At 43.7% G+C, this 19,960-nt stretch overlaps 1 protein-coding gene across 2 annotated transcripts in view; it reads left to right on the top strand.

Moving 5' to 3' along the window:
* The first annotated feature begins 9,170 nt into the window (after positions 1-9,170).
* Positions 9,171-19,960, top strand: part of BMPR2 (bone morphogenetic protein receptor type 2) — a 99,539-nt gene continuing 88,749 nt past the window's right edge. The window contains exons 1-2 of one of the 2 annotated variants that reach the window (XM_066622662.1): positions 9,171-9,935; positions 10,080-10,515. In XM_066622662.1, coding sequence (XP_066478759.1) covers positions 10,440-10,515 — 76 coding nt within the window. In that variant the 5' untranslated portion in view covers positions 9,171-9,935; positions 10,080-10,439. Of the gene's footprint in view, positions 10,516-19,960 lie in introns of both variants that reach the window. The other variant, XM_066622580.1, reaches the window with a different exon arrangement.

A 19,960-nucleotide genomic window follows, 5' to 3' on the forward strand; every position in this document is an offset into this window, starting at 1 on the left:
ACTTGTCAAGTTTTTAATAAACAGCAGCATTAAAATAACATTACATTTTTTTCCCTCCCATTTGCTCCTCCATCAAGCATCGGAGCGTTTTTCTCAATACATTGTAATTACAGATAAGAAACCAAATGTGACAGACATTTAAATGTTTTTGGAACTGCACAGCCCAAAACTGGGCACAATTCAGCCAAAATTACATATTTTTGACCACACTGAAAAAAACGGGATTTTAAAATGTTTAATTTTGGCTGGTTCTCTTAGTATGCATCAGCTGTTCCCAAACTTTCTAGCACTGGGACCCACATTTTAAAACAGCACTCTACCAGGACCCACCTAGCTTTACAAGACATAAAAAAAATCTAAAAACTATTTTTATTTCTTTATTTACAAAAATTCTTTTAATGAGGCAGCTCTAATGAACTTTAATGAATGCTCTCTTTCCTTTTCCATTTCTCCCCAGGAAAAAAGTTTCTTCTGGTTTTTAAAAATCCATTATTAGGAGGCATCAACTAGACACATTTATATCTCTATATTTACACAGGCTTGCAAACTGTAGGAGCTGAGCTTAATGAAGGGCAATTAGCTCCTGCAATTTGCAAGATAATTGCTAATTGCTCTGCAAAGAACTCAGCTCAGCAACTGAGATCTTTTGCAGGGCAGTTAGCAGCTCTTTTGCATACTCCAGGAGCTGAGCTGTTTGCAATTAGCAGTTATCTGATTTTTGAACAACTTCAGAGCTTGAGGCTATTAGTTATCCGATCTTGCCATCTTGCCATCATCATCACTTGCAAAAATCAGGTCACAACCCACCAGTGGGTCCCAACCCACAGTTTGGGAAACACTGGTGTATATGATAGCCAACCATTTGATGTACATATCAAATAGTAAAAAACCCAGAATACTATAAGATTCTGCTTAGAATATGCCTAGTTCTAGTTCTTCGTGTACAATGAATGTGAATGTGAGGATGTTATAGTCGCTGATAAGACCTGAATTGTGAAAGGATAAATGAGACTATGATAGACAAGTCAATTTTTCCCCTGAGAGAGAAATTTAATTCTAACCTGATTCAGTGGCACCTCTCCTGATAAGGTCATTTGAACTTGATGAATAACTAAGGGCACAATACTAACCTATGCTGGAACAGGCAGGCTGACTGGATTGCATTGTATCCAGCGCAGGTTTAGTGCGGCCAGGGGCACAATTTGGAGTGCGATTTTAGTCCCTTTACCCCGAGCAAAAGCAGCCCTATGGGGGTACTTGAATTTGTGCCCGCAATTTTGCGGGCACAAATCCAAGCAGCCCAAGTACGTCCACTTGAGCCAGAGCCGGGATTTGGGATCCAGCCTGTGCTACCAAGGCCGACCCCACCCCTCTCCTAGGCTCAATAGGACCATCACACTGCCCCACCTGAAAATGCCCCTTCCCTACCTATGTTCCTCCCTTTGCCTTCTCCCATCCCCTGTGCCAGTCTGCCTGAGCTGGCAGACCCATGCTGTCCCGGCGCCATTCTGGCTCAGCTGAGCCAGCACACATCCATGCGCTGGCCCAGCCTGCTCCCATGTAGACGGGAACATGCTTTATGGTATGCCCGACACTCAAGAGCTGGCAACTGTGCCAGTTTGGCAGGGGATAGGATTGGGCTGCCTATGATATTTCTACTGACAAGCATTCTGTGAAGAGGGAACATTTCTTACATTATGGTGAGCAAGACAAGAGATTTAGGCAGACAAGAGACTGTTATTCCCACGGTACAATGTAAAATGACATTTATTTCTCACAAAGACAGCAATACACAAGAACAGGGCTGAGGTGGGTGGAATGGAGAGAAGATGGGGGTGGGAGGACTAGGCCCGGGGGGGGGGCAGGTTTGGTGGTAGTGGCATATGCTGAATCCTAACCCTCTTCCCAGGCCTGATTCACCTGCAGGATCGACTCAGATTTGCACCAGCAATATTGCTGGCTCAGGTCCGAGTTGATCTGTAGTGGCTGCTGGGGCTTACCCTGGGACAAGGAGACAGATATACCCTTACCTTGAGAAGACCTCCAGCAGCCTGGAGAAAATTCCCTGTGGGATGCAGTGTAGCCCGCACAGTGCTGCTACATTGCTGCGCAGAGATTTAATTAGGATTGGGCTGTAAGCTACCTCCTAAACAGATAGTCCAATTCTAATCCCTTATACAGCACCTCATCTTTCTCATTAAATAATTCTAATCATAACCAACTACTGTATACAGCTACAGTCTAAGTATTGCATACACTTCCTATCAGCTAAACTCTAATAATAAACATCACATTTCCCGTTTGCTCCAGTCAATAATGAACTATTATCATAGGACCCAAAAATTATTTCCTGAACAATACTGTAGGACCTTATGAATATAGGGAGGCCCGCAAATCCACATATCCCGTATCCATGGATTCATTTATCCTTGAATTCAGTCCGTGGGGCTCCCCACAGGCACCCCAGCATGCCCCCTCAGAAGCCAAAGGGAGCTCTGCTCCCCTTGCCTCTGGAGGGTCCTCTGAGCCCAGCAGAGGTTGCAGATGTCCATCTTGAGGGCTTCCCTAAGTCTCCTAATTCCTTATAAAGCATTAAAAACATCACTTCCAGTTCGTCCGTGAAACCAGAAATTGCATTTTTTAAACTGCGGGGCTCACTTTGAGCCCAGCATAGGCAGCTGAAGGAAGTCTGTGGCCTCTGCTGGGCTCAGAGGATCCTCTGGAGGTGAGGGGAGCAGAGCTCCCCTCAGCTCTGGAGAGTGGGGAGGTAAGTATTCACCTGTATCCACAGTTTCACGTAATGGTGGAGGTTCTGGGATGGAACCTCCGGGAATACGGGGACATGCCTATAGATTAATTGCACATGTCCTTGAACTATTACCAGAGTGCTAAATAAATTGCACAATGCCTCAAGATCATCCTGCCCTTTTCTGATTGTTAGGCTCAGTTGGGCATTTCCCAACAGCAGCCGTCACAAACAGTTTCAAAAATTCTAGCAAAATCATGCAGGGCCAAATTACATGACTAATGACGTAGTCTGGCCCTATGTCAAGTGTTCATTACCTTCCCATTCCCAAATATTCATTACCTTCCCAGTCCCACAATAGGAAGGAAGTGGCGTAGCTAATGATCGTGTAGCCTGGTGCCAAGTTCAAAACATTACCCCAGAAGTGATGTCACAACCGGATGTGATGTCACGCCCAAGCTTTTTCAAAAGTGAAAAGGCATCTATCTGCTACCTGGGTCAAAGAAGATTTATAGCCCACCCCAAACAATATCAAATTAATTAAATAAATAAAAACTGTGGCCCTGGTAGGTTCGAGACACTATGTCGGGCTGAAGAGAGATGGTTATTCTTCTCTTGCTAAATGTAAGAGGGGCACCTCTTGAACAACAATCAGTCTCATAGGTCAGTTCTGAGTTAAGAAAATCCACTTTTTGTTCTATAAGGCAATTGTGTTTTCATTTTCTGGTTAATTGGCCATAACGTTTGATAGAATACAGATATTCCAATGGGGTTTGTTTCAATGCATTCTACATTAAATTACCTTTCCAATGATATATAACATTATGGTATTAATAATACATATCAAGATTTTCACAATTTTGGTCATTAATGTCAAGTTCAGCTTTTTGTCCCCCTAAAGCTTGATGCCCGGTGCAACTGCTATCCCCTGCACCCCCTTAGCTACGCCACTGTGGGAAGGCAAGGTCTCAGACAAGGGAAAGGGGCTTGCACAGCCTGTAGAGCGGGGTGCCCAAACCCTGGCCCGGGGGCCACTTGCAGCCCTCGGGGGCTCCCAATCAGGCCCTCAGGGGGCCCCCAGTCTCCTCTGGCCCTCCAGAGACTTGCTGGAGCCCATGCTGGCCCGATACAACTGCTCTCCTCGCATGAGGACGACTGTTCGACCTCTCACCTGAGCTGTGGGACAAGGGCTCCCTCCACTATTTGCTGTTTCACATCTGTGATGCAGCAGTGGCAGAGAAGGAAAGGCTGGCCTTGCTTTGTGCAAGGCCTTTTATAGGCCTTGAGTTACTGCAAGACCTTCATTCATTCATATAAGTGCCATCTCTAATCATTTATGTAAATTTATTCAAATTTTAAATGTAAATTAATTCTTTTCTTCCCTGGTCCCTGACACAGTGTCAGAGAGATGATGTGGCCCTCCTGCCAAAATGTTTGGACACTCTGCTGTAGAGGAAGCAGGCACAGGTATCTGATAGAGTAGTGGTCTTCAACCTTTTTCATGCCATGACCCAATAAATAAACAAATGAAGGAACAAACAAATAAAAATAAGAGACTGGGGACCCACTGTTGGTTCCGCCCCCCCACTGGGACCCTATCTGCCCATTCCCTGCCCTGTTACCACCCACTCCCCACTCCTGTTATGCCCTCCCAGTACTGTTCATTGTAACCAGATATTCTTATTAGGGAGAGCAGAAGACGTTACCATGAAGTGAAAGCTATTTTAGCAGACTTGCTAAAAACCTGAGCAGAACTGGTACACCATCTCCTGGTACCTGAAGGGGTACAGAAGATGCCTCCCCCTTTACTAAGTGGTGTTCTAGTCCAGTGGTATTCAACCTTTTTCATTCCTGAAAGTTGCCAAGACCCCACAAGATCACGGAGGCTTCGTGATCCCATTGGGATCCTGACCCCAAGGCTGAAGAACACTGTGACAGAACAACCTTACTCCAGTTAAGATCACACCTTGCTCCACAACCCTGCCATATTTTGGAACAAAATATTTGTAGGTAGCATATATACTAGGTGTATACCATGTGGTATACATTATATATAGTGATATGTCTTTTAAATAGTAACAACATCACACAAACCTACATAAATAAATGGTCTGAGGGCACATGATACAGCCACCTTGATGAAGCCAAACAGTCTTGCAGCACAATCCTATGAATACAATACGACTCACTTCTGAGCAGACATGCATAGGGTTGGGCTGTCAGACTTGCACCAGCAATTTAGCAGGCGCAGGTCTGAGTAGACCCGTTGCTGCAGCTGGGGCTTTCTGCAGAGCAAAGGGGTAAAAGTCCCCTTGCCTTGAGGAGCACGCCAGCTTTCCATTAACTCCCACAGTATGCGACGCTGCTGTATCAGTGTGGGGAAGGTTGGATAGGTTTGGGCTGTTGGTCTGATAAGTGCCAGGATGGGTGACCTCCTGGGAAATCCTGAGGTCCACCATGGAAGAAAGGCAGAATAGAAAAGTAATTAACAAACAAACAAAAAACCTCGTAGTAATTCCTTAAATGCCTTTAGAGAAATGATAGAGGTTTAGAACAAAAGAATTTCATTATTTATGAACTTTTGTCTACAATGGAAATATTGACTCTTCTTTTTTTCTGACTTTGTAGAAGGAACCAAAAAACAGCTTAGGTAATTAAACAGCTGACATTCAATTTAGGAGGCAGATAGAAAAGGTAGAATCAACAAACAGAAATAAAAGAGTTAAAAATCTAGGGGAGGAATATGTTGGAATAAATGAATGGTGAAACTCACTGACTCCACCAAAGGCCCAGATAAGGAAAATTTGGTTTTGGGACTGTCTCCAGGATGGCTAGATGGAATAAGGAAGATATGCAGATGCCTGTGGCGAAGCAACTATGCAAACAAGCCATACCAGTTAGCAGATATGATAAGATACATCAAAGGCTCACAAACATGGTTTCAAGCGGTATGTAATGAGAGAATGTGTAATTTATTGGAGCTGACTTACCTAATGCGGCAATGATTTTTATAATGAAAAAGTCAGTATTAAGGTTGACTGAAACAGTAATTAATTTGAGAATGTGCTTTCTAGCCACTCTTTGCCATCTCAAAGAAACAAAGTAATGCTTATTTGGATGACAAGCCCCTTTGACTGCTCATGTTTTTCCTCTCTGATGAAGAACCAAGATGCGTAATAAAATAACCCTTTAGTGTCCATGTACACCCCGCTGTGAGCTGATGTACAGCAGGAGTGGCTAAGGTTCTGATGGGGGGGGGGGAGGAAAAGCTCATTCAAAGCTCACCCCCTGAACTTGAGGCAAGTCATTGTCTGACTCAACCTTCTGTCTGAGAAAATTTACTGTAACATTGGTCTGTCTATATAGAGTTGTTGTCAGAATTCCTGAGATTTCATGTGCTCTAAATATTCAGGAAATAGAATTATTACCACCACAGGTGTAATTTAAAGACAGTGGAGTGAACAACACAGAAGTTATAATCTTTAACTGCTAGGAGGCAGAAATATTGATTTAAATGTTTTGTCAAGAATACACTAGTTAAGGGAACAGAAAAGTAGAACTGGTGGAGGCCAGGTTCTTAAAACGGAGGGGAATGGGAGAAGCCTGTTGAGTTAGCAATGTGTGTTCTACGGTCCATACATTCTTTTAATTGATACTCCTAGTAAAATCCCACCAGATCTTGGATATTCCTTTTATAGTGCAAGACTAGGCACATCTACTCAGAAATAAATCTTAATTCGTTCAACAGGACTTAATCCCAAATAAGTGTGTGCGTATAGGATTGCAGCCTTATAGCCCAATCCTATGCATTTCTATTCAGAAGTAAATACCACTGAGTTCAGTGGGACTTAGTCCCAAGTAAGCACGTATAAGATTACATCCTAGACTGGAATTCTGTACACATCCTGGAATTCTGATTACATCCTAGACTGGAATTCTGGAAGTAAATCCCAAAGAATCTAATGGGGCTCACTTCTGAATACACATGCACAGGATTGGGTGGCTAGCCTGTTGCAACAAAAAGAGAAGTGGCATCCTAAATAATAGATGTATTGTGACATACACTCTACTCCACAAAAATTGAGCCATTCTGTTATTCTTTTAGATAACACATTACTCTTTTTTATTTTAAACATTTACGTATTAAAATACTGTTTCAGGAAAACCTCTGTTGATGTGGCAACAATGCCCTATTGTCATTTTTCCTGTACTATATTTATGAGCACTTATACCCTGTCCTTCCAATTCACAGCAAAAGGTCTATTGCATTCAACAGAGAAACAGAAAAATCACAATGCCTGTGAATACAAGGTTCACCCTTTGCTTCCGCGGAGGGTCCTTATTATTTCTATGTATCCTACCATAGGGTTCCCTGGCAAGCAAAAGAACAGCCTATCATTTCTACACTAGCCCATACCATTGATTCCTGGGTCACCTTAGGGATGGTTTTGACCACATGAGCCTCCCTGGCTGGGCTTACATTCTAGAGACTTGCTTTCTGGTCCATTGCAATATTCATTTGTTTGGTGAGGTCCAGGAATAGGGTTATTCTGTGGTGGCACTGCAATTCTGGAACTTTCTGTCTGGGGAGATATATCAATTCCCTTCATTTCCAGTTTTTAAATGGGTCATTAAGAACTTTTTGTTCCTCAAGGCTTTTAACTGATACCTTTTCAGTTTGTAGTTTTTGTTGCATGTGGGGTTTAATTACTATTTTTATCATATTTATTGCCTTGTAAGCCACCTCATGAGGTTTTTAAAAAAAAAAAAAACTCTAAAAGGAGGGGTACAAATTTCATAAATAAATACATACAGGCACAAGCTACCAGAAGAACACATGGGCTTCCTAAAGAGCAAAATAAAGGCCTATCATTTCTATGATGCCAGAGAGGTGATGCATTCCTTCAGGCCCATCCAGCGCACAGACACTGAATGTGGAAATATTAGCATTGACTGGTTCTCCCAAAGTGCAAGGAAATAATGTTGCTTACTTCACTCTTGGGGCCTTATTCTTGGGGCTATTTCAGCACTTGGCCACAGTGGAAAAACTGAAAGTATGCTAGATGGTTTCCATCCATGTCACTCAGGAACAAAGCAGCATGCGCATGCTATTGCTCAAGCTGAACTCATCCCAGAGGTCTTTTGGCTCACATCTACTCCTGCTTCAACAACTTCACACACAATCATATGCCAAGATAAAATCAGACTTTTCTTTGCAGTCATCATGTACTAATATGGTCATACAGTAATAGGCCCTCAATGGACTCGAGATTTCCAGAGCTTGTTCCCCTTCCAGATATGCTCATTTCTAGTAAAGACCTCATTGCTGGGTGACCGCCAATCTGCTGCCTTCCCACTCTGCTCAGTGGGAAGGTAAACTCAGGTAAACTTGCACAGCTTGTGTGTGTGTGTGTCTTTATACTGCCCTTTCATTCTGCTGCTGTTTGCAAGCACAAAAAGGATGTATTATGCACAAAACATATCTCTGAGTTGGAATCACTTTTAAATCAACATGCTAGTGAGGCTTCCCTCCCAGGCACACTTAAGAGCCTAAGCAGGTCTACTCAGAAGTAAATCCCATTATAGTCAGAGAGGCTTACCCTCAGGTAAGTGTGGATAGGCTTGGGATCTTAGATCACAATCCCCTCCACACTTTCCTGGGAGTAAGCCCCATTGACTACAATGAGATTTACTTCTGAGTAGACATGCGTAGGCTGGGGCTCTGAGGCTGCAATCCCACCCACACTTTCCTGGGAGTAAGCCCCATTGACTACAATGAGATTTACTTCTGAGTAGACAAGCAGAGGATGGGGCTCTGAGGCTGCAATCCCATCCACACTTTCCTGGGAGTACGCCCCATTGACTGTAATGGGGCTTACTTCTGAGTAGACATGCACAGGGTTGGGCTCTTCGAAGCAAGCCCCGCTGAACTCCGGGAACTTGCCTCCGAGGAGACGTGGGACAGGCAGGCTCAGGAGCAGCCTGTCTGGCTAACCAAAGCCGTCCAACGTTCGGGGCTGCGGCGAAGGCGGCAAGGAGAGGGAAGGAGCTGGGAGGCCACTAGAGGCAGCAGCTGCTCCTCTCCTCCCACGTCGCTTTTCCCCAGGCCGCAATCTGGCAAACACACAATTCTTCACAACAGGGCAGTGCGGGAGGGGCGCAGAAAACAGCGCTGTCAACCGAACGTGAGCCGGCCGTCGGTCAGGACAGCTGGCTTAAGGGCTCGTTCTAGCCGGGGCCGTCTCTATGATCAGAGGCCTCCGAGAGGGAGGCGGGGCTGGAGGGCGAGGGAGCGCCCGAGCCAGGCAGACCAGCGGGTTGGGGGGGAGGAGCAGGGCGAAGGCGGGGCGTCGAGTGGCGGCGCCCACGGGACGGGAGCTCAGACTGGCAGTTCGGCAGCGACTCCCCTTTGTGTCTGGTCTGAGGGAGAAGGGAGCAGCTTCCAGCCAGCGAGCGGGGACGGGGAGGCGTCGCGCCCTGCCCTGAGGAGAAGGCTCCCCCCGGAGAGGGAGGAGGGCTGACTGGGAGCTGCCCCCCGAAAGGAGGCAGGGGAGGCGGGCCGGTTGGAGGGCGGCTTGGGCTGCGTGAGGGGACCAGCCGCCCTCAGCCCCCCCATAGCAAGCTGAGGGAGGGAGATGGGGGGCGACTGAGTGGCTCCTCCTCTTCAGCCCCCACCTCCCACACCCCACCCCGGGGTAGCAGCAAAGAAGGGGTGAGGCGGCGAGGAAGCCAGGGGAGCAAAAGGGGGAAGGCCTCTCCTCCCCCCCTCCTTCAGGGGCTGGCTGCTGCCAAGAACTGGGGAGCCCTCATTGCTTCTCCCCCAGCCCCACCGAGACGCCTTTTTCCTCCCATCCCCTTGTGGCTCCCATCTAGGTCGGAGTTATTTCCTTTGGAGACTCAGGAGGCGTGTGCAGCTGTGTCAGGGCACAACCCTGTGCGTGTCTACTCAGAAGTAAGTCCTGGTGTGTTCAGTGAGACTTACTCTCAGGAAAGTGTGGAGAGCGTTGCAGGAAGGCAGGCTGCAAAGGATCCTCGAGGCTTTTCTGGATCTCACCCCCCCCCCCATTGAGAAGACGCAATGGGGCAGCAATATGCAGTTGAAATCCCTTGCAAAGAAGAGGACGCCTTGTTGTTTTTAAATGTTAAGTGACTGAAAAGGACTCTCTCCTTAAAAAGAAAAAGGACAACGGTGAGCTTGGGGGTCCTCTCCTCACCCTCCCCCCCACCTTAAACCTTGGCCTTTAAACCTCCTGTCCATATCTGACTGTTTTGGGGATCAAGGAAGCTGCTTATATATGTGACAATCATTTTTTTTCTTTTTGGTCCTCTTCAGCTCTGGATGTGATTCATTGGGACTGTGAGCAGTGGTTTGATGCTAGGAAGATGTGGTGGCAAATCTGGATTTTTTTCTGTCTTTGAAAGGATGGCTGCCTGCTTTGGGGAAGGGAAAGGCATCTTGGTTTGAGAAAACTCTCTTCTTTAGAATCGAACAAGGAAAGCCAAGCCCTGAAACATGAAGACAGATTTGTGTAATGGAGTAAGAGCTCAGGCAGCTCCTCTCATCTGCCATTTGCCCTTTCAGAGTGGATTGTAAACCAAGAGGGTTTAAAGACTCTTTGGAGACAGGAGATTTCCTCCTGCCGGTATTATTATTTTTTATTCAAATCAGCCACCCTTCTGGGTTTCTCAAAACATGACTGCTTCGCTGCAGCACCTTTTGCTGGTGCTGCTCTTCTCCAGTGCTACCTTACTACTCAGCACTGCGGCTGGTAAGTAGCCAGTAGGTGTAACATAACTGCATGGTTTGCAAACGAATTAAACTAGATTCTTTGAATTGAAACTAATTTAGTGCTGTTGAAGTCAGTGGGAATAAATAAGTATAGGTTTAAATACTTTGTCTTAAGTGTAATGTGGATTGGATCTACCTTAGGAGTTTTTTTTAGTGCAGGGAAGGGGGTGCGGCTGGCCAGTGCTGAGGGTTTTTTAATGTCTGTTTGCTGTTGAGAATGGGAACAGTTTTGAGAATGCTGATGTAGCTGGTGTATTTGTCTTGAAATGTGGTGTTAGATGAACACAATGTGTAGTCAGACTGAATATTTTTTGCTTATGTACTTGTTCACTGTCCATATTTTTTTAAAGAACCATTCTTGTTTTCGAATGAAGTGAAATTATAACATTTAAAAAATGAGGGCATTTTATAATCATTGACTTGCTTTGTGTGACATATTTGTTCAGTGGCACTTCATGGACACTAAAAATCCTCAGTATGTTTTAGATGAGAGAAATGTATATTTGAAATGACTGGATCTGTTAGTATCTGCACTCAAAGAAGTACTTAGAGATATTGATACAGAATTTTGCCTAGTCTTTGTATAATCCCTTTTATTAAAAATATGTAAGTACTGTATCAAAAAAGAGTTTTATTTTCTGAGCCTTGTTCATTGCTAACCATATACTGTGTATCTTAGCAAGGAATGGAACACTTCCTCCATTGGTTATTGTATAGAATCTTCATGTTGTCCTGAGCTGTCTTGAATGATTAGGATACAAGGACACTCTGAATGTTGAGACTTTATAATCTTATCTCTTTTTCTTGTGCATTTTTATTACAACTTTTGGAAACCTAGAAGCAACTGTGTCAAACCCCAGATACCAATTGAGGTAGCAGTCTACTGTCTACCTTGCATATGTTTAATCAATCATAAAGGATTTTCATAGGAGAACAAATGTGTTAGGATTCCAAAAGAATTATATTAAAAGAGCAGAAAATTTTGTGCCTTTCTCTCCGCTCCCCCTCTTTTAAACATTCTCTAAGTTTTTTATTAGCTTGTAATCCTACTTAACACAAATGTTAGTGATTTTAAAATGTGAATACTGTAGTGAACAATTCTTCTAGTACATATACACAGAATTGAACTGCATATCTGTTTCTTAAGCTTGATACAAAGACTAGGTGGTTTACTCATTCTATGTTTTTAAAAAAATCTTTTCTTGAAAAATACTGACCTAAAATGATTGAAATGGAACATGTGCTTGTAGCAAGCAAACCCTTGGCTAGATCACTGGTTTTTAAGATTGATAGTCACTATGCTTGTCTCTGGTAGTTTTGTAAGCTGTTACCTTAAGAATGATTATTTGAAGCAAAATCTTCTGTGTAGAAATTTACAGGTGTAATAATTTCTTTATGTAGTCTCCTAAAAGTAGATGGCTTCTCTAAGACCTAATTACTTGTCAAAATTTTGAGCAATTTGGCGTTGTGTGTGTAAGAAAGTAGGAAAAAAAGTAATAGATTTGTACCAGGTAGGGAGGCACTGCAATAATGCCTGCTGGATTGCTGTTGGCAGTTGTCCTCAATTTTGACCTGACTACATACCTACTATTAATCACTGAGTTGGAAAGTTCCCATGGGCAATCTAGTGTACATTTTGCACTGAAAGATGACTTCCTTACACCCTCTTTTGGAAACACAGACGAGACAAAAGTTTGCTGAACAAAATGATTCACCAATCTTTGCAGAGCCTACATACGTTCTACAAAGGTGCTGTGTCCTGTTACTTTTCAAAACTATAGTGATCTGTATATGTTGTTGCAGTGCAAACCTAAGCATGGTTACTCAGAAGGAAGTTTCTCTGAATTTTGTGATGTTTATACCCTAGTAGATATGTTTAGGATCATAGCCTTAATTGCAAACATTTCATCAACTTTAGAGATCCATTAATCTCTTAAAATCTTAACACTTTGAGTATAGTTTCAAAATCATTTTACTATGTTCTGGTGAATTTATGAATACATTTGAAGGAGAATCAATGTGGACAGAATAACTTAACTAAATTAGTGCGCAATGCTAACCAACTTTCCAGCATTGGCATAGCTGTGCCATTGGGGCATGTGCTGCATCCAGCAGTTGTGGGGCAGTCACGGAGGCCTCCTCAAGGTAAGGCAATATTTGTTCCATTATCTTGGAGCTGCATTGCACTTACCTCAGTGCTGGAAAGTTGGTTAGGTTTGCACCCTTAACTACCATGTGGCAATCCTTTGTTTTTAATCCATGTTTATCCCAGCTTTGTAGTCAAGTGCACAGGTGAAAACAATCATTTCCAGTAATGCATATAGAAATTACCACAACAAAAAGTATTCTGTGATCTTTAAACTTTTTTACTATTGACTATTCTTACTTTCAGGAGGTCTTCATATAAATGAGTGTGTTGAGAAGTAAAATGGAACCATGTCACTAGCTTTCTTCTGCAGTCTACCAGTCTCATTTGAGAAATGTTGCACAACTTCCATGGGGCTGCCAGACAGTTTCCCTTGCAGATACTAATTAGGCCAAGGCCTGCGTTGATTTAACTAACAACCTTGTGTGCCTTCGTAGATATTTCCCTTGCTCAGAGCAGAACTGACTATTTTGTGTGAGTGTGTCACATCAAAAGCCTTTAGACTACAAACTTCTAATAGAGAGGATGTGTGAATTTTTGAAGTTTGTGGATAACTTTTGAATAATGAGTCAAGATTGAAAAGAACCCAATTATTAATTGGCCTGGATTATAATCTTAATCTAGAACTCTAAAAAAGAAGTGTCAAGGCCTGCAGGCTGGATGTGGCCCCTGGAAGCTTTTTATCCAGCCACCATGTTTATTAGGCTTTCCCAGCTCTGTTTCTGCTGAGGCTCTGAGATGAAGAGCTGGAAGGAGGCCTCAGAAGGCAAAAATTGGTATGGGGAATGGGACAAGAGGGAGAGGCGCTGGGAGAGCCCCATCATCACGCGGGCCACTTTTCAGCAGCACTGCTTCTGCTGGGTGTTACTTTGCAGACCACCTCTCAGCTACTGAACTGTGAAGTGATGCTGTAGCAGAAATGGAGCATCTGAAAGAGCAACCTGAATGAAAATTGGGCTTTCCCATATCTTGGAAGTATGATCAAGGTTTCCACATCTTCTCTTTCATTTGCAGCTAATGAATTTCTTTGGGAGAATGAAGTGCTGCTTTCTGGTCGTCATCTGCTTAATGACATCATTTCCTGCTTAATGGTGTCAATTCTGGCTCTCTGTAGGCACCATGGAAGCTATTTGGCCTGCTGTATGAAATGAATTTGACGTCCTTGGTCTAAAACACCAGTGTTAGTTCTTGGACTTGTTTAGTGCAGGAATGAGCAATATGTTCACATGCTGAAGGTTGTATTAGCACCTTATGAATGGGAGGGAGTATACTGAATTTTCATATTGAGTTTTACTCTCTGGGATAGTGGATAATGATTGTTGACTTTAGTTGAACATTTTTTGTCTAGTTTTGTAATTTGAGATACATTGTCATTGGAAAACTTCCTAGTGTACTGAGAAGTGGGATAGATGTTTTTTCCACCCACTTGTTGGCCAAGAACTACCTCTTTGGGGTATTTACCTAAACAACTCTGTTTTCTTTGAACATTGCTCAAACTTTATTCTGCAACTTCTGTTTTATGGGTCATGGTTTGTATTGGAATTCTGAGATCCTTAACCTTGCTTTCTTTACTTTTTTCTGTTCATTTAATTTGTCAGAGTAAAGTTTTACATTTTTAGAAATTTGTTTACCTTATGTGGAGTACACAGAGAATACAATGTTATGAAACTTGGCACAGGTTTAGGGCCCAAGTTAAGAAGAGGTTTTATCCTCTAGTTTCACTGTAAGACTTTAAACAATTTCCAGTCTTTTGGCCTTAGTTCTTCAATATTAAATAGAATTGCTATTTACCTACCTTGCAAGATGGTTGGAGAGTGATGAGAATGATTGAAATACTCTGTTTCTGTTTGTCTGGGATCAGTATCCTGTAATGAGCAAGTGCCCAGGTGGCAGTTGCTGTGTTCATGGCCTTAGCTGACATAAATATTGTGCATGATTATTGGAATTTGTGGTAGCTGCTTGGTTCTCTTGTAGAGGCTACAGCAGCAGTAGGCAACCTGTGAGCCACATGTAACCTGCAGGATATTTTGTTACTCTTGCCCACATACAGGGTTGCCTGATTTCCCAACGGTACTATTGGAGTCATGATTTTGGTACACATGCCTGATTTCAGTGTTGTGGTCCTTTGAAATAAAGCAGGACCACTCACTATCCTAATTAGCCTATCGCTGGGTTACAGCCTTTTCATAAAACTTTATATAGCACTGGAGACAACCTGCTTCCTTGTTGGAGATAGACCATAATTTGGAATCTAGAGCAGGGGTGTCCAAAGTTTTTGGAAGGAGGGCCACATCATCTATCCGACTTTGTGTTGGGGGCTGGGGGAAAAAAGAATTAATTTACATTTAAAATTTGAATACATTTACATATGTTTACATAAACATATATATTAAAGATGAACTTGAATGAATGAATGAAGGTCTTGCAATAGCTCAAGGCCTATAAAAGGCCTTACACAAAGCAAGGCTGGCCTTTCCTTTGCTGCCGCTACTGCATCACAGATGTGAAACAGCAAGCAGTGGCGGGAGCCCTCATCCCACAGCTTATGCAAGAGATCAAACAGTCACCCACACGCTGAGAGCAGTTGTGTCGGGTCAGTGTGGATTCCAGCAAATCTCTGGCGGGCCAGAGGCTCATTGAAGACTGGGGAATCCCTGAGGGCCACATTGGGAGGCCTCAAGGGCTGCAAGTGGCCCCAGGGCTGGGGTTTGGGCACCCCTGATCTAGAGGAAGATTATTCCTTATTGGAAGTGACTTTACCAAACATTGCCTTCCTGTCTCCAGAACCAGTGTCTTTGGGTCTTGTACACTTCTGCCTGGGGATAGTCTGATTATGGACTAGAAGCATATGAAGATACATTGCCGAAGATGTAGTGCTGGAACTGGCCAAATATCAAGTATGCTCTATTGACTCAGCTTGGAAAAGGACCTGGGAATTGGGGGTATAGGAAGGGTGTCTGTTCCTCTCACCTCCATGCTTCCCACCCATGGATCCGCATTTTTATGTACAGTATAGAACATTTTTTCAGCCTTAATGGAGTGCCCAACTTTCCAGAGCGTTAAAATTACTTTCCTAATTTTGTAATGGTACTGATATCTATTATAACTTTGCTACATTACCCAGGCATTTTCCACATCAATTTGGTATGTGCTGTAAAGTTATTTTACAAAAATGTTAATATTTAATAAATAGCAATTGAACTTTCTGGTACCAGCCTGCCTGGGTAGAATCTTGACTTGCAAAAATATTATACTGTACTTGGAGAAGGTACTGAGAGACCTTATTCTGTACGAAAATCATGCTTTATCTGTCAGCAAGACTGAAGTGAAAAGTATTTTTTAAGATGTTTCTACATAGAACACCATGTACTTCTGTTTTTCAATAAAATATAGTTTACAGTATCATTAACACAACTACTACGTGTTCATAATCCAGAAGAGGAGGTAAGATTAAGATTGAATTCAGTGACTTTGAGAAAATATGATGGTGGGGGAGATCCAGATCAAATTGTTTTGAATATGCTTCTTATGGGGGAGATCGATTATGCTTCTGTTATGTTGAATGACAGACCAACATGAATAAAACATCAACATTTTAAAACAGCGAATGATAAAATGAAAAATTATAGAACAAAAAATCTAAAACTAGTAAAACTTTCCATTTCCCATAAGGGGAAAATGCAAACGCTGGTTCAGCAGAAAACTCTGTTGCACTGGCCAGTAAGACTTCCTAAACAGAATATCTTACTGGGGTTTTGTTGGTGACTTGACTTCTCTCTGCAAGACTCTCTCTTGTTTCATCAGGAGGAAATGAATGATTTGGTATGGTCAACACTCTCTTCTTGTTCTTGGCCCAAGTTGATGTCTTGGGCTCTGACTTTGCTATAACAACAACAACAACAACAGTATTTATATACCGCTTTTTATAACTTGAGTACCAGAGTTTTTCTTGTTCACCTGTTTCTTTGCTGATATTCTTTTTGGCAGAGGTGGAAGAGGTGACATGAACTCTTCATTGTTCAGAAACATCTGTTTTGTTTGGGGGGTATTGAACAATGCAGGTTGGGCTTCTTCATAAGTGCACAGAAATTCCATGGATCTGAACGTACATAATATGACATTTCATCAGAATCATTTTCATAAGACATAAGGTCCTTTTTGAACTTCATAAGGGCTTTTTTGAACTTCTGAACTATGGGTTCAGCTCCGCTAGCACATTTGTATGCCACAATAGGAACCCTCAGATGAACAGTTTTACCATGTGCCTTCTTGGACTGAAGTGGGAGGTATGTTGCAGACATTTGATTATATTTCCACTGGGTCAGACGACCGTTGATACACACAGTGCTTTTTTTGTTTTTGTTTTTTTTAAAAAAAAGGTGCAGGAACTCAAATTGTTAATCTTTTATTTATTTATTTTTAAACCATTTTTTATTGGAGAAATAAAATATTTTTTATGTGCTTCCCCCGAAAGATGAACTTACTTCTGAGTAGACATGCATAAGATTGGGCTGTCAATCTCCACATCCCCTTCCCCCTAGCTACTTTTTCTACACATGGGGAAAAATACTGTACAGGTGCACTTGTAGCGTGTAGTATGTAGTGTGGCACTACTTCGAGGAGAGGAAGCAGTGAATGGATTCTGAAAAATGGCTTACGTGAGTTCCATGTAGTAAAATTACTCTAAGCAACTGTGGGAGTAAGAACAAAAAGGAATTCTTACACGAGAGGGGTCATTAGGTGCACACAGAAACAGCTACGTTTGCAAACAAGCAATTAAATATGGTTTAATTCAGGTATCAGAATACTCTGTGTCTTTGGGAAGGCACTTGGCATGCAATTGTATGTTCTCTGCTGCCCTGAGCAGCTGCTTTGCATTGCTGGAGAGGAGCTGCAAATGCTGGCTGGCTGGCGGAGGGCATGCTTGTGGGGGAAGGATGAGGAGGATCTCTGGCAAGGCTGGACAGCACATTGTACATGCGTAGAATCCCTTTTCACCTGCCCTTAGCAGGTGAAAACGGGTGCAGATATATATCTCTGCCAGGATTAAGTGCCCAATCCTAGGTGTGTCTACTCTGAAGTAAGTCTTGGTCTAGTCAATGAAGCTTACTCCCAGGAAAGTGCCTAGGATTGCAGCTTAAGAGCCCAATCCTATGCATGTCTACTCAGAAGTCCACTTTAGTGAATGGAGCTTACTTTGGATAGGATGGCAGCCTTAGAGCCCAATCCTGTGCCTATCTACTCAGAAGTAAGTTCCATTATAGTGAATGGGGCTTATTGTGGATAGGATGGCAGCCTCAGAGCCAAAGCTTATGGCTGTCTACTGAGAAGTCAGTCCCACTAGAGGCAGTGGGGCTTCCTCCCAGGAAGGTGTGGAGAGGACTGCAGCCTCAGAGCCCCTCCTCTGCCTGTCTATTTAGAAGTCAGTCCCAGTAGAGGCAGTAGGGCTTCCTCCCAGGAAAGTGTGGAGAGGACTGCAGCCTCAGAGTCCTTCCTCTGCCTGTCTACTCAGGCTGCAAGGCTATGACACTTTCCCAGGAGTAAGCCCCATTGAACACAATGGAACTTACTTCTGAGTAGACATGCATAGGCTTGGGCTCTCAGGCTGCAAGGCTATGCACCCTTTCCCAGGAGCAAGCCCCATTGAGCACAATGAGACTTACTTCTGAGTAGACACGCCTAGGCTCGTGCTGCAGATTGGCATGGGGGCTGCACCAGCCAGCTTCCTTCCTCTCCTCCTCCACCAAGCCAGTACCTGGGCATTCTGTGGGTGCCGCAGCCCGTGTCCCTGGCTGGCTGGCTGGCTGGCTGTCCGTCTTCCTCCTCCTCGGCATCGACGCGTGTCCCCCGTGTCCTCCACCAGCTTGGAAGCTGCGTGGGGAACCAGAGCGCGGGGGGAGGGGAGGGGAGGCAGACTGGGCTCAGGCGAGAGCTTGGAGATGGGGGCAGGAGGGGGTTGTTGTGTGGTCAGGCAAGGGCCAGGCACCTGCCCACCCTGCACCCCCCAGCACCCACCCAGCGAATGCCTCTGTTTTGCTCCCCCCCCCCGGAATGCCTCCAAAGGGGAGGGGCCCCTGTAAAAAGGTGCTGGAACTCCGTCCCCCTGTGTTCCATTAGAAAAAAAGCCCTGGATACACAAGCTGGCTCCCCAGCTACGTATGAGGCCAGTAGCCCATAATGGAGCAAGGAACCAGGACACGAGCAGCAGGTCAAGCTGCACCCCAGACCCTCTGCCCAAGAGAGAGAGGACACACCACACCCCTTGGGCTCCTCCAGTTAATATCACTCATATTCGAATACAGCAAAGACTAAAATGAAACTTAGAGCAGTAGTCTTACTCTTTCCTTTTGAGTGTCTAAAAAGCTAGATATTTTCTATCATATCTCATCAATTTTGTCTGCATGGCTCATTTGGTAAGATTAGCCATAAAATAGTTGTAAGAACAACTTAAGAAAGTGTTGATTTAGTATAACAAGGCAAGATAGACAAACTTCCAGTTTTCTGTAAGAATAACCAACATTATTTTAGTTGAGAAATACAGGTGAGGCCTCTTTATCCATGAGTTTAACCCACCATGGATTCTTGAACCCACAGTTTGAGGACAAGCAGCTGGATCCTCCTGGACGCACCTGGAAGGTTGCAAAAACTGGAAATACCTTTCCTATGCTTCTGGGGGCTTTTCTGAGGCCCACAGCAGCAGTGCATGATCTCTGTGGGCCTCAGAAAGCTGTCTGGAACCAGGTTCTGGGTGAGTCTGGAGGCTCTGTTGGACTGCAGTTCATGTATTTAAGCCATTTCTGCTCAACATTACTGATATACAACAGGGATTAATTGAGTACACCTGTAGGCTGGGCAGAAATGGGTTTATCCACAGGTTTCAGTATCTGTGAGGGATCTGGGAATGGCTCCCCTACGGATGCTGAGGTCCAGCCTATATATCAGATTCCATGGAGGTAGCACAATATTTAGGTTCCTAGCTAAAGGAATTTTCCAGCCTTACTTTAGGGTAGCTATATAACAGCTTCTATTCTGTAGAATAGCCTGCCTATGTAAACCGCCTTGAATAAAGTCTTGAATAAAGATCAAGAAAGGCGGTATATAAATACCTGTATTATTATTATTATTCCCCTGTTCATTTATTTGGTCGACTCTTTTGTTTCCTAGTTTAGCCCTCTCTTTTATACCACTAGTTACAAACAGTGTTTACTTCTTTGTATTACTGCAGTGCACAAAAGAGGAAACCCAGTTCTAGCAGGACATGCTGTGTGACTGTGCGGCC

This window comes from Tiliqua scincoides, chromosome 1, assembly GCF_035046505.1.
Source record: "Tiliqua scincoides isolate rTilSci1 chromosome 1, rTilSci1.hap2, whole genome shotgun sequence".
NCBI lineage: Eukaryota > Metazoa > Chordata > Lepidosauria > Squamata > Scincidae > Tiliqua > Tiliqua scincoides.